We start from the raw sequence: 12,528 nt of genomic DNA on the forward strand, positions 1-12,528 counted from the left end.
ACAGTAAGTAGATACTATACTTGACTTACTTTTCTTTCACTTCTAAAGCCTCTCCTTCCTTGTCTTTATCTTCGTCAGACTTCTCTCCTTTCAGCATGGGTTGAGAAATTATATCATCAGTGAAAGAACTGAAGTAAGATTTGATAAACTGTGGAGACGGCATCAGAGGTTCACGATTCTGAAATTTAATGTTTAAATACATCAAAATGAGAAAACACAAACCAAAAAAGTAGATACATTTGTAGAGCTCTGACAATTACTTGTAAAAACTGGAACCTCTTTTTTAAATAACTGAGGAATATTAGGCTTCATAGCACAGGACAGCGGAAAGGTAAAACGGTTAGTCCCAGCGGCTGGAAGAAGGTTTTAAGTGAGAGACTGTCCCCTCTCCAAAGATGTAAAATATCAAGAACTCTTAGAACCACTTACTAAAAGTAAAAGGAAAAGAAGGTGAAATATGGAACACAGGAGGCAAACAACTGCTGACTCAAAACTGTCTCCTTCTCCTGGTCCCTGTCCTCGGGCTAACACTCAATTTACCACTCAAGGCCATGTCTCACACAGGCACTGAAATGTCGGGAATGGCAAGTCCACATGGCATGGGCTTCCACTTGTCCTACAGCTGTACCATACCTGAAGATCTCCGTTACAGCGAGTGCCGCTGAAAGTCGAACAAAATCACATTTCCTATTTGAATTATTACTTTTTGGCATGGCAACCACACTCAGTTATAGGAGTACTTTGTTTCTCCTTATAGTACAATTATGATGCTAAAGTTTTAAGGTAAGAGAGTTAGTTAGTATCAATTAACTAAAATATTAATACCCTGGTAAAATTATGCATAGTATCCTCCCCCTTAAAAGATGGCCAACCATGTTGAAAAAATTGGGAGACACAAATTAAAGGCAATCAGTTTTCTGGAGAGCATTATGCTAAGTGAAATAGGCCAATCAGAGAAAAACAAGTACCATATGATTTCACTCACATGTGGAATCTAATGAATGACATAAACTAATAAAATACATTTTTACATTTTACATTTTGAGGAGCAATGGTTCTGTGAAATGCTCAAGGAGAAGGAAAGGATCCCTAGTTCAGAGGCTGAGAACCACAACTGCCTTCCTCCTAGAGATTCACAACACATCCCAGAACATGAAAGTTCTGCAGTGAAGAAACCTGCTTTAACTGTTTAACTCAGTTAATATTTAAAAATGTTGTTAAAAATAGAAACCTGGTTAAAATTAATTTAAAGGCAAGTTATTATTAAAGCAAAAAAAAGGAATGATTGTTGAAGCCTGGCACTTAGCAGAAAACCTCATGATACTTAGTGGTGACTGTGGCACGCCCATGGCACCCCACTCGTGCCTCTCCATGACACTTCCCCACGCCTCGCCTCTGAAGCTCGTCACGGTCTCCCTTACTCACCTGTGGTTCTGTGAGGGCAAGGACCATATCTTTGTACCCACCCTTCTAAAATGCCCACCATGGAGCTTTGTGAAAAAATAAAATGTTTCCTGAATTAAACCACAAACCGCTTAAAACTAATACCCATTAATACAGTGCAACTTTTAAAATTTTAATGATACAGAACAGGAACTGGCAAAGACATTCTATAAAAGGCCAGAGAGTAAATATACTTGTGACAGCCTCAGTCACAACCACTCGACTCTGCTGTTGTAGCTTAAAAGCAGCCAAAAATAATGTGTGGGTGGCTGAGTTCCAATAAAACATTATTTGTAAAAACAGGTGGCAGACTGGCTCTGGCCTGTAGGCCATTGTTTGGCAACTCCTGACATAGATGTACTCTTTCAACTTTCTCCAGGTGAAATACTGAACATGGCCTTCCTTATTAAAAAAAGGAGCCACAAGAGCCCAAGTTTAAAGGAAAAATAAATATAACTCAGATCTAACTGCAGTTGTTATTGTCACAGTGGTGCCCAAATTGAAGCAAAATAACTTAGAAATGTCCACTCAGAATGTGTACTCTCCCTCTATGAATCAACTCACATTACTACCTTATAATTTATAATTACGAACTTATAATTAACTCAGATTAATTTACCTTGTATTTTTCTTTGGCTTTCTCTTTTCCAAGAAGTTTTAGAACTTTGTCAGCTAACAGCATGCTTTGTTGATTTTGGAACCCTTCCAATATACACACAGCAGTGACATCTAGAAATAATGGAAAACCAAGCGTTAAGTAGCTGACTGGCAGCGTCAAATGGGCACAGTGCTACCACAGAAAGCCAAACTAAATTCACAGCCTTATATGGCTATTTATTTCATTTCCAATAAATCAATTCTTAACACTTTAGTTTTATATACTGGGTTGGCCAAAACATCCGCTACATTTTTTTCTGTAAAATAAAAGATACATTTTTCATTTTCACCAATAAACACTGATTTGAATATTTTGAGTATGTCAGCGGCTATCTCCCATTACTGGCTTCTTGTGGGTGGAGGCCGGGCATGCTGCTAAATGTCTTCCAATGCATAGCCCACAGCAAAAGTTATTTGGCAAAATATCAACAGTACCAAGAAACTTTGAAACTACATTTGACATGTTCGATCACTCACAGCACCTTCTCCATACACTGTGCAAAACTTTTTTTGCGTTTCAGTTGTGTTTTTACCTTTCTTGAAATAATAAAGCATAATATGCCAAAAATATTGCATATCTTCTTCCATCTTCGATTTAAAATAGCTACACAAAAATTCACCAATTTTGAAAAATCATTTTGAGTGAAGTTAAAGACAACTAAGCACTACTAGAGCCATCATACAGAAAGAATATAATGGACTTTTTCGCCAACCCAGTACTCTATGACCAAACTCAAAGCTTGGAAAGTCACTCCACTTCTATGGAATTCACTTTCCTCACCTGGGAAGTAAAAGGGAATGTAATACATGACTCGTGATGTATTACAGCACACTAGTTTCTCACAGCACTAATATTTCACACAGCAAATAAAACAAGGAACCCAGGAACATTCTCTTTGGGCCAGTAACTAAAGGCTAAATCAACATAAGGAGGCTTTCTCACATCTGGTCTTTTTTTATAGGTCTCAGGGTTACTCCTTGTTTCCAGAGTCTGCTTCGAAACACCATTTTTATCTGTGGTTTAAAATTTAAAAGACCAGTGGTTCCTTAGCATCTCAACCTTTCATTAAAAGTACTAACACAATGGCTGTTCACTTTTTCTAAACTCGGTTTCTCACAACTCCAAATCCCTGCTCCTCCGAACAAGTCTTCTCTGCGGCTATGCTCCCCGACAGCCTGGCTAGTGCCAGTACCGATGTGTCTTTCCCATCCCCCTCCTCCCACAAACTCTGTAGCTGTGTAAATCTATGTAACTTCCTCTCTACAAATTGTGTTAGTAACTTTGGTATCTCACTCAAAACTCAGAATTCTCTTTTCCAAAGCAACTATCCACTACCATACTCCACTATCATAGTTTGTGACACCATAAAACCTCAAATTTTTCCAAAATGTTCTCTAAAGCACTTGGTACCCCAAACTTTTATAAATAAAAGAACATTTTTCTTTTAAATAATAATGTTATTTAAAATAATTACCTAAATCTTCTGATTTTTCATGGTTTTAATTATGTAAGATTTAAATGTGTAGTGAAAAACACTTTTAGATTGTAGAAATTACACTTTCATTTACCTCCATGTCACCCAGAAGACTGTACACAACTTTAAAAAACCCAGTGGTCTACACTCTTATTTCACGTTTACACAAGATATAAACTGAAAACATGTAGAATCTTGGAAACACTTTACTTACTAAAACCTCTTTTCTGACTTCTTATTCATGGAAATACACTGATGTTTATTAGTTGCCAAATTTAAAACGTACAGTGGGTAAACTCCAAATCTTAATATTATTTTTAAACTGCTTTCAGAGAGAGAGGAAGGGAGAGAGAAACACTGATATGCGAGAAACATTAACTGGTTGCTACCTGTACAAAGTACGACATGGGACCGGGGACTGTATGCTGTAGGACTGGTTACGAAACCTGCGAGCCAGGCACGTGCCCTGAGTGGGAACTGAACCCACAATTTTCGGTTACAGGACAATGCTCCAACCAAGTCACACAGGCCAGGGTAACCCTTAATTTAATTACATAGCTGGGAACAGAGATAATACTCTAAGCCATACTGATATAAACCAGAAAACTAAGTCTCAACTGGGGAAGAGTTGAACTGGTTTTTTTTTTTTAATGTTTATTGAAAAAATTCTGTTCATTTTTAGAGAGAGGGGAGGGAAAGGAGAAAGAGAGGGAGAGAAACGTCAGTGTGGTTGCTTCTCACACACCCCTCTTACCCCTGCACTAGGGACCTGGCCTGCAACCCAGGCATGTGCCCCGACTGGGAATCAAACCGGCGACCCTTTGGTTCTCAGGCTGGTGCTCAATCCACTGAGCCACACCAGCCAGGGCAAGAGTTGAAGTTTTAATAAAATTGATTTTTCTGTTCTCAGGCAGAGTTTCATATAAATTTACCAGTGACTACAAAGCCGTTAGTAATTTTCATAAGGAAACACAAAAATACCCTCACCTTCTAAACATTCCTTCTTATTGTCTAGCTTCTCGTGGGCTTTTGCACGTCTAAAGAGAGCTTTCACATATTTGGGATTAAGTTCAACAGCCTTTGTACAATCTTGTGCCACCTCTTTCCATTTTTGCTGCAATTGAAAGTGTTAAAAAAAAAGTCACACTAAAGGAAGCACTATTCAACAGAAATCAGTTTTCCAAACTTAACAGGCTGAGTGTTAAGAGTCCCACAATACAAAAAAAAATTTTTCTAGACATACTATTATGTATAGGAAAGAATTAATATCCACAATACATTAAATAGCTCATATAAATACCCGCAACCTGATTTTTTAAAATAGGGAAAGGAGATGCTTGGGCCATCTTTCTACCACCAAATCTACAAGCCTGCCTGCATCTATGTGCTCATATCATCTCCTTCTTCCTTCCTGTTAGAAGTGGGGAAGTGCCCTTCTTCATGAGATCCCAACCCTCTGCTTATGGATCCACATTCTTTGCTCTTCGAGGATTTCATTGTTAGCCCTTCTGCCTCTCCATCACTCTGCTTCAATACTGAATCGTTCTGTTGAGCATAAAAACCCTTGCTCTAGTATTTTCCATCTTTTAAAAACCTGCTGTTGATTCCATAAATCCCTGAGGTTATTACCTTATTCCTCAGCTCTTCTTTATTGCCAAACCTCGAAAGAGTTGCCACTCTATCTGATTTCTACCGACCTCACTGGCTGCACCTTCACAATTTCCTTCATTGAATTCTCCCTCTCCACCTGATGTCTACAAGCTGGAATCCTCAAGGCCTCATCTCTCTCTCTAAGTGATCACATCTATTGTCCTGGCATTATATAACACCTAAAATTAGATGATTCCCAAATTTATCACATTGGCCCAAACCTCTCTCCTAAAATAGAGACATTTCTCAAGTCAACTGTCTACCTGGCTGTCTCATTCTTTCCCCACCCCACTATAAAATTCCTGCTTCCTTTCGCCCTTCACATCCAGTGCTGTTGGTTGGCAGCTTTCCTTCACGTCTCACCTAAGGTACTACATCCTTACTTAGTTTCCCTGCCTCTGCACTCGCTTCCCTCCAACACAGTCTTGACAGAACAACAAAAGCAGTAGATGATATTTCTGCCTTACTTAAAACACTAAATAGTTCCCACTGCACTCAGAATCAAATCCAAACTCTTCACTGCAAGGCTTTGCTTGACCCGGCCTCTGCTAGTTCTCTCAATTTCATCTCTTTATACTCCAGGATCCTTTATGCTTCATTAATCACACCAAACTCTTTCCTGCCTCAGAGCATTTACACATACCATTTCTTCTACTTGTAACACTCTCTTCCCCACAATTTTATGCACCAACCCATTGCTGGTCATTCCTCTATCACAGAATCATGTGTCTTTCAAAGCACTTATCAAAACATCAGTTAGTAGTTCATTGCTTACCTACCCTTAAGTTCAATGCCTAGTTGTTTGCTTCTATAGACCCAGTTCCTACCATAGTAACCTTCAATAAAATTTGTTTGAACAAATTCAGAGAGCCAATAAACATAGAAAAGGATGGCCAACTTCAGCAATATCTCAAAATTGGAGATAAAAACAATGAGAAAGCATTTATCTCCTACTAGAGCGGAAAATATTAAGGCTGATAATCACAGTCAGCAAGAATACTGAGTATCAGGCATGCTCCTTGCTCACGTTATTGTTGAAAATTGGTATTGATGCTATCTCTTTATATTTCAATCTCTAGAATTTTATCCTCCCAAAAGTATGCAAGAAATACTTACAAAAATATTTGCTGCAACACTGAATGCAATAGGGACAAGAGGAAGCAATCCAAGTGTTCAACAACAGGGAGATGTTTCCCACTATACAACCATGCAACAGCTACCACATGCAGCCTTTAAAAAGAACGAAACAGATCTACATGTGCTGTGAAAGCTGTACAACATATAGCAGCAACTGAAAAAATATGCTGCAAACAATATGTGTAATCGGAATGCATCTTTGCTGTTCCTCTACCCTGTACCTTTGCTACAATTACATATATGGAGACAAAAAATTTAAGAAATAGCCTCATACTATTAAGGAGAATAAGGTCACCAGAAACTTTAGCTTTCTGTATTACCTAATTTTATAAAATCTGGTATGTATAACTTTGAATTGCATTTGTAACAAGCAAAAGTAAAGTTTGTTATTAAAAAGTTATGTAATTAAAAGATATAAAGATAAGACAGAGATCTTGTAATTTCAAGACTTCAAAAAATGTATTAGATTTATCTGAGTGGCACTACCCAAAACATTACACAAATAAAAAGAAACAAAAAGAACAGACAAAAACAACCTAGGATACCTACCAACTGTTCAAAAGCAGCAGCTCTGTTTTGATAAAATGTGGACAGGTCAACGTTCTTCTCTGTAGGACACAAACTGATAGCCTCTGTATAGCACTGAATGGCTTGTTCATATTTCCCTGCTTTAAAATATTTGTTGCCTTTGTTCTTGGCTGCCTGGGCTCTATCAAGAGAGTTCTGAAATGAGAGAAAATAATTATTAAGTACTTATGAATACTCAGGAATAGATACAGATCACAGTGATTAAATGACAAAGTGACGGAAGACAAATAGAAGGGCAAAATAGTTCTTTGGAGTGCAAGTTGCTTCATGTAAATTCTTCATGGGATAGAGTCTCAGTAATAAGATTGCTAAATCAAAACACAGATTTTTAATTTCAAAAACACTCAGACTTCCCCCTCCAAAAGGCTGTAGTGCTTTAATGTACCATTTTCCTGCCAGCAACAGGTGTGATCGCTACCTTTTATTATTCCAGTCTAATGGGTACAAAACAGTGGTTTTCAATCAGGGGTTACTGAACCTTGTAGAGCACATTTGAAAATGTCTCAAGACATTTTGACTGTCACATCTGAGGCAGGGGTGCGGGGCTACTGGTATCTGGTGGGTAAGACACCAGGGGTGCCTCCAACACTACAATGCACAGGACTGCCCCCACAACAAAGAACAGATTCTACTGTGAACTATGCCAAGGGAAAAACATTGGGGCACAATACAATATTCCAATATTATTTTAATTAGCATTCTCTTTACTATGAATTAATTTGATTTTTTTCATTTTATTGGCCATGTGGCTTTCTTATTCTGAAAACCACTTCTTCATGCATGCTGCTGTTGTTCTATTACACTGTCAACAGTGCAGGACAGACAAGGGTTAGAAACTCTCTGCCATCTCCATCACACGTATCCTAAATTTACTGTTTGCTCATCAATAAATTTCTTGCACTATCTTTGTTTTAGAGTTTGACTCCTGCAAGACCCAACTTATACACTTCTTACATACAATACCAAGAGTTGGTAGTTAATATCCATTAAGGAAAGTTGTGAACATGTCAATCAGCACATGGGAAATATCTCTGTAGACAAATCAAGTTGCCCATGGTCCTGCTACTGGGCCCAAGAGCTTTGTGGCATGTTTCTAGCCAAAACTCTACTGTTTGTCAACATCCTCCTACTTTAACAAATGTGACTATGAAGAATCGATATATCTCCAACAGGCAAGCACTGACAAAGCAAAAGCAGAAGTGGCTGCTCCCTCAAATACCTCACAGGGGCTGTGAAGTGAAGCCGCTTAGGGCCCAGGGCATGTCAGTCACAAAGAGAGGATAAGGACCCTTCTATTCTGTTCTTTTCTCCCCTACTCTTGCTTTTTCTTCACTGCATTGTTCTCCATTTACCTTTTGTTTCCCTTCTCCTTTAGTCTGACTACAGTTATACTTATTTTTTTAAAGTATAGTGTGCAAAGAATTTACAGGACAATGTCTACAATCAGACTACTAAACACCTAGCCGTGTTGGCAAGGAGGACATCCTCCCATATCCTACTCCTTGTTGACTAGGATAGGGGAGGATGAAAGAAACCAAATAAAACACAAAGAAATAGACCAATATAAAATCTTCCATTTGTCAACAGCCTTAATCATCTTCCATAAACTCTGACAGTACAAATCCACAGTACAATACACCCATGACGGAAGACAACTGCGGATCTCTGACGGAGCGATCTGTGGGCGGGGGGAGGGAGGGCTACTGTGAGGCTGACTGCCAGAAACTGCATCTGAAGCAACCTCAACATTCCTTCCAGTCCACTGAAAAAAGCAGAAGCCAGATAGCAGTAGGGCTGTGTCAGCCAGAAAGAGTGAGAATGCCCTGCATCCAGGGACAAATGACAAGCATACCTTACTTGTCTTCCAAGAGACCACACTTTCAAGAATTGATTAGATAAAGGAAAATTAATACCATACAAGAGAGGTACCAAACTCAAAAAGAAAACTAGCATTTTGAAAGAATAAACTAAGCAAACAGAAAATTTAACATCGGAGGAATATGAGGTCATTTTAAAAAAGGGCTCCTTTTATTTTTTAAATTAAAAAGTATTTATTTTACAAAGAAGGGAAGGGAGGGAGAAACGGAGGGAGAGAAACATCAATGTGTGGCTGTCACCCACATGCCCCCAACCAGAGACCTGGCCCACAATCCAGGCACATGCCCCAGGTGGGAATCAAACTGGAGACCCTTTGGTTGACAGGCCGGCACTCAACCCACTGAGCTACACAGCTAGGACAAAAGGGCTGCGTCTAAACAGCACCAATTAGACATCTTGAAAATTAAGAAGTATTATGACAATTAACTCAATGGATGGACTGTATGTCGGGATGGAAATAAGTGAGGAATAAACTGTTTATAGAATGGGAATAACTAAGAAGCTGAGAACGTCTGCCATAATGCAATAAAAACAGAGAATAGGAAGTGTGTTTGGAGGGAAAGTTAAATGACATGGAGTATAAACCCAGAAGTTTCAATATTTACCTATCTGAAGTTTAGAAGGAAACGTACAGAAAAGAGTATCCAAGGAAACATTAGAACCAAACTGGTGTCAGACTGTCACCAACATCAGGTACGAAAAACAACAATGAAGTAAAAAGTTCAAAGTCCTGAAGATGATCTTGAACTTAAAATCGTATACCTAGCCAAACTAACATTTATGGTTGAATACAAGAACAGAAACAGAAGTCTACAACTTCCTTAGCATTAAAAATAAGCCCCTAGGTGGGCAGATGATCAATACAACAAAAGAACAGGAGAGAGCAGGGTAAAGGAAGAAACAAAACGCAGGGCTCTTCCGGCAGGAGCATTAGATATGTCAGTAACAACAATACACATAAATAGGCTAAATCTCCATTATTAAAAAATTCTCAAACTATTTAAAATTTAAAAATACATACATGCTGCCTATAAGGGCATGACCTAAAGCAAAATGGTAAGTCGAAAAAGAATGTAAAGCAGTTACAGAAGGCAACTAATAACAAAAAGAAGGAAGTCTCAAATAAAATACCATTCAGAAGCACAGCAGTTTTATTGATAAAATGTATAATCTGCCAAGAACACACCAATCAGGAACCCTGTATGCTTAATAAAACTTTTCAAAATAATGAAACTCAATTACTTTTGATATCAAATATAAAGAGAAGAAAAACACTGTTTCAACTTCTTACGAAAAGTTTACAATGTTTCTAAGTCACTGAGAACATGACTAATACACATCGTAAAACACTATGATCTGTTTACATAGAAAATAATGTGGCATATTAAATGCATGTGAGAGGTATGTTTGACTATAAACACACTGAAGATTTATTTAGTATTTTACTAAAGATGTGAAGATTAAACATAACATTCTTGGGCAGAGACCTTGTTTCATCAGCACAAGTAATAAAGTCTTTTCAGTCTACTACAAGTTAAAGACTAAATGATACCACAGTGAACACAAGGACAGGTACACGGGGTAGACATTTGTCTGCAAGGACAGACAAATTGAAAGAGAGAAGAATCTGGACCAATAGGCACACAAGAGTTTACTTGGAAATATGGATACTTATTTTTATTGAGCAAAGTATCAATTTTTATTGATACTTATTTTATTTTTATTTATGTACTTATTTTATCTAAATCAACCTAAAACCAAGCAACCGACTCTTTCAATTAGCCATTTACCTCCATTTAGTCAAGTTTCATAAGAGCTTCCTTTTTAAAATTATTACAAATTCTTTAACTCCTAAAGCCCAAATCAGAACGTGCTAATTTCCTTTCCCTGTTATACTGTGTGTGTGGCGGGGGAATGTCACGCGACATGATGATGACGACACACACATGCAATGCTCTGAATGACATTGAGTGTAAAAGGATCCAATTACATGGGCAACAAAGCAAAGTGCAAATTTTCTTCCTCTGTCCCTCCGCTCCCACCCAGAAGACAGCCAAACTACTTTTGCGTGGCTCTGGGTCTTGGTCAACAACCCATCATCTTCTGCTCACTGTACCCCTCTCCCCATTACTTTCTGTACAACTGCCTCCCTTCATTAATAAAATGCCATTTAAGAGGGACAGTGCAGAAAAGCTCATTATTTTGGCCCACTGATGGAATTTAGGACAAAAAGCTGATTAGCACAATGCCAGATTATCAATCATCACCAGCTATGTCAAAAATTAGACCCTGTTTTCACAAGGTTTGAGATCAATTCAAAGCAGAAATTCTAAAAAAAAAATGCACTGGAGAAAAAAATGTTTAAAGTTACTATAGATTTAAGGGCTACAAAGTAATTTGTCACTAGGAATCATTTTTTGTTTGGGTAGTCTTTATAAGGTTTAAACATTCTATAACATTTTGTACTAAATTTCTGTGAACATGCATCTTTCCTCTACATTTCTTATCAAAAATCAGTTTCTAATTGATCTGAAAGATCTTTTTAACAAGCAAGCTGAATTGTCATTTCCTGCTCAAATCCTCCAGTAACCTTCCACTACCACAGTTTACACGCATGAACTCCAAACTCCCATTACTTCACTCCTGCCCCTCTGGCCTCCTACGCGTGGCTTTGGTGGATTCAAAAATTCTAACCTTTCTAAAAGAAAAAAATTGGAAGGATTAGGCACTATGTATTCAATTTTCATGAGCAATACATGGTCATAAATTTAAACTTAGTACTCTATCCAGCAAAAAAGCTATTATTTAGAATGGAAGACAAACTGCTTCCCAAATAAGGTCAAGTTAAAGGAGTTCACCATCACCAAGCCCTTACTATTGAAATATTAAAGGGTCTTATCTCAGAAAAAGAAGATGATCAAAAATATGAACTGTAAAATGACAACAAACTCACATCTATCAACAACTGAACCTAAAAAAAGAACAAGAACAAATACAAACAAAGCAAACTACTAGAACAGGAACAGAATCACAGAAATGGAGATCACACGGAGGGTTATCAGCAAGGAGGGAGGTGGGGAGGATGGGGGAGAAAGTACAGGGAATAAGAAGCATAAATGGTAGGTACAAAATAGACAGGGGGAGGTTAAGAATAGTATGGGAAATGGAGAAGCCAAAGAACTTATGTGTATGACCCGTGGACATGAACTAAGGTGGGGGAGTACTGGTGAGAGGGGGAGTACAGAGCAGAGGGGAATAAAGGGGGGAATGTGATAACTATAATAGCATAATCAATAAAATATATTAAAAAGATAAACTTAGTGAATACTGGTAAGAAGAGTACAGGTGAATTACAAAAAAAATACTCATTTTTGCTTAGTATGTCAAATAATCAAAGTATTACTTAAGCTACTGGAAAACTTAGCTTTTTCCACCCAAGATTTCAGTAAGTTTCATGTCTTGATAATGAACGTCCACCAGAGTCAACCATATGACACTGTGCTTCAGCTTAATGAATTCAACACATATTTAGAGTCAGATCTTATAGGGAATCCTGAAGTTAAAGCATGAAGCACAAATCAATAATTGTCAAAATTACTTCTAAAAATTCTTTTCTTTCACAATTTTTTCTTTTTTACTGAATTTACCGAGGTGACATTTTAAAAATAAAACTGTATAGGTTGCAGGTGTACAATTCTAC

General features: G+C 37.8%; 1 protein-coding gene across 1 annotated transcript in view; it reads right to left on the reverse strand.

The window, feature by feature from the left end:
• Positions 1-12,528, reverse strand: part of TOMM70 (translocase of outer mitochondrial membrane 70) — a 37,197-nt gene that overhangs the window by 16,453 nt on the left and 8,216 nt on the right. Inside the window, exons 2-5 of the mRNA XM_037160842.2 lie at positions 6,912-7,085; positions 4,563-4,689; positions 2,063-2,172; positions 30-178 (exon numbers count right to left, since the gene is read on the reverse strand). Of these exons, the coding sequence (XP_037016737.2) occupies positions 30-178; positions 2,063-2,172; positions 4,563-4,689; positions 6,912-7,085 (560 nt within the window). The remainder of the gene's footprint in view (positions 1-29; positions 179-2,062; positions 2,173-4,562; positions 4,690-6,911; positions 7,086-12,528) is intronic.

This window comes from Artibeus jamaicensis, unplaced genomic scaffold, assembly GCF_021234435.1.
Source record: "Artibeus jamaicensis isolate MK-2021 breed Jamaican fruit bat unplaced genomic scaffold, CSHL_Jam_final contig_558, whole genome shotgun sequence".
In the NCBI taxonomy this organism is placed as follows: domain Eukaryota; kingdom Metazoa; phylum Chordata; class Mammalia; order Chiroptera; family Phyllostomidae; genus Artibeus; species Artibeus jamaicensis.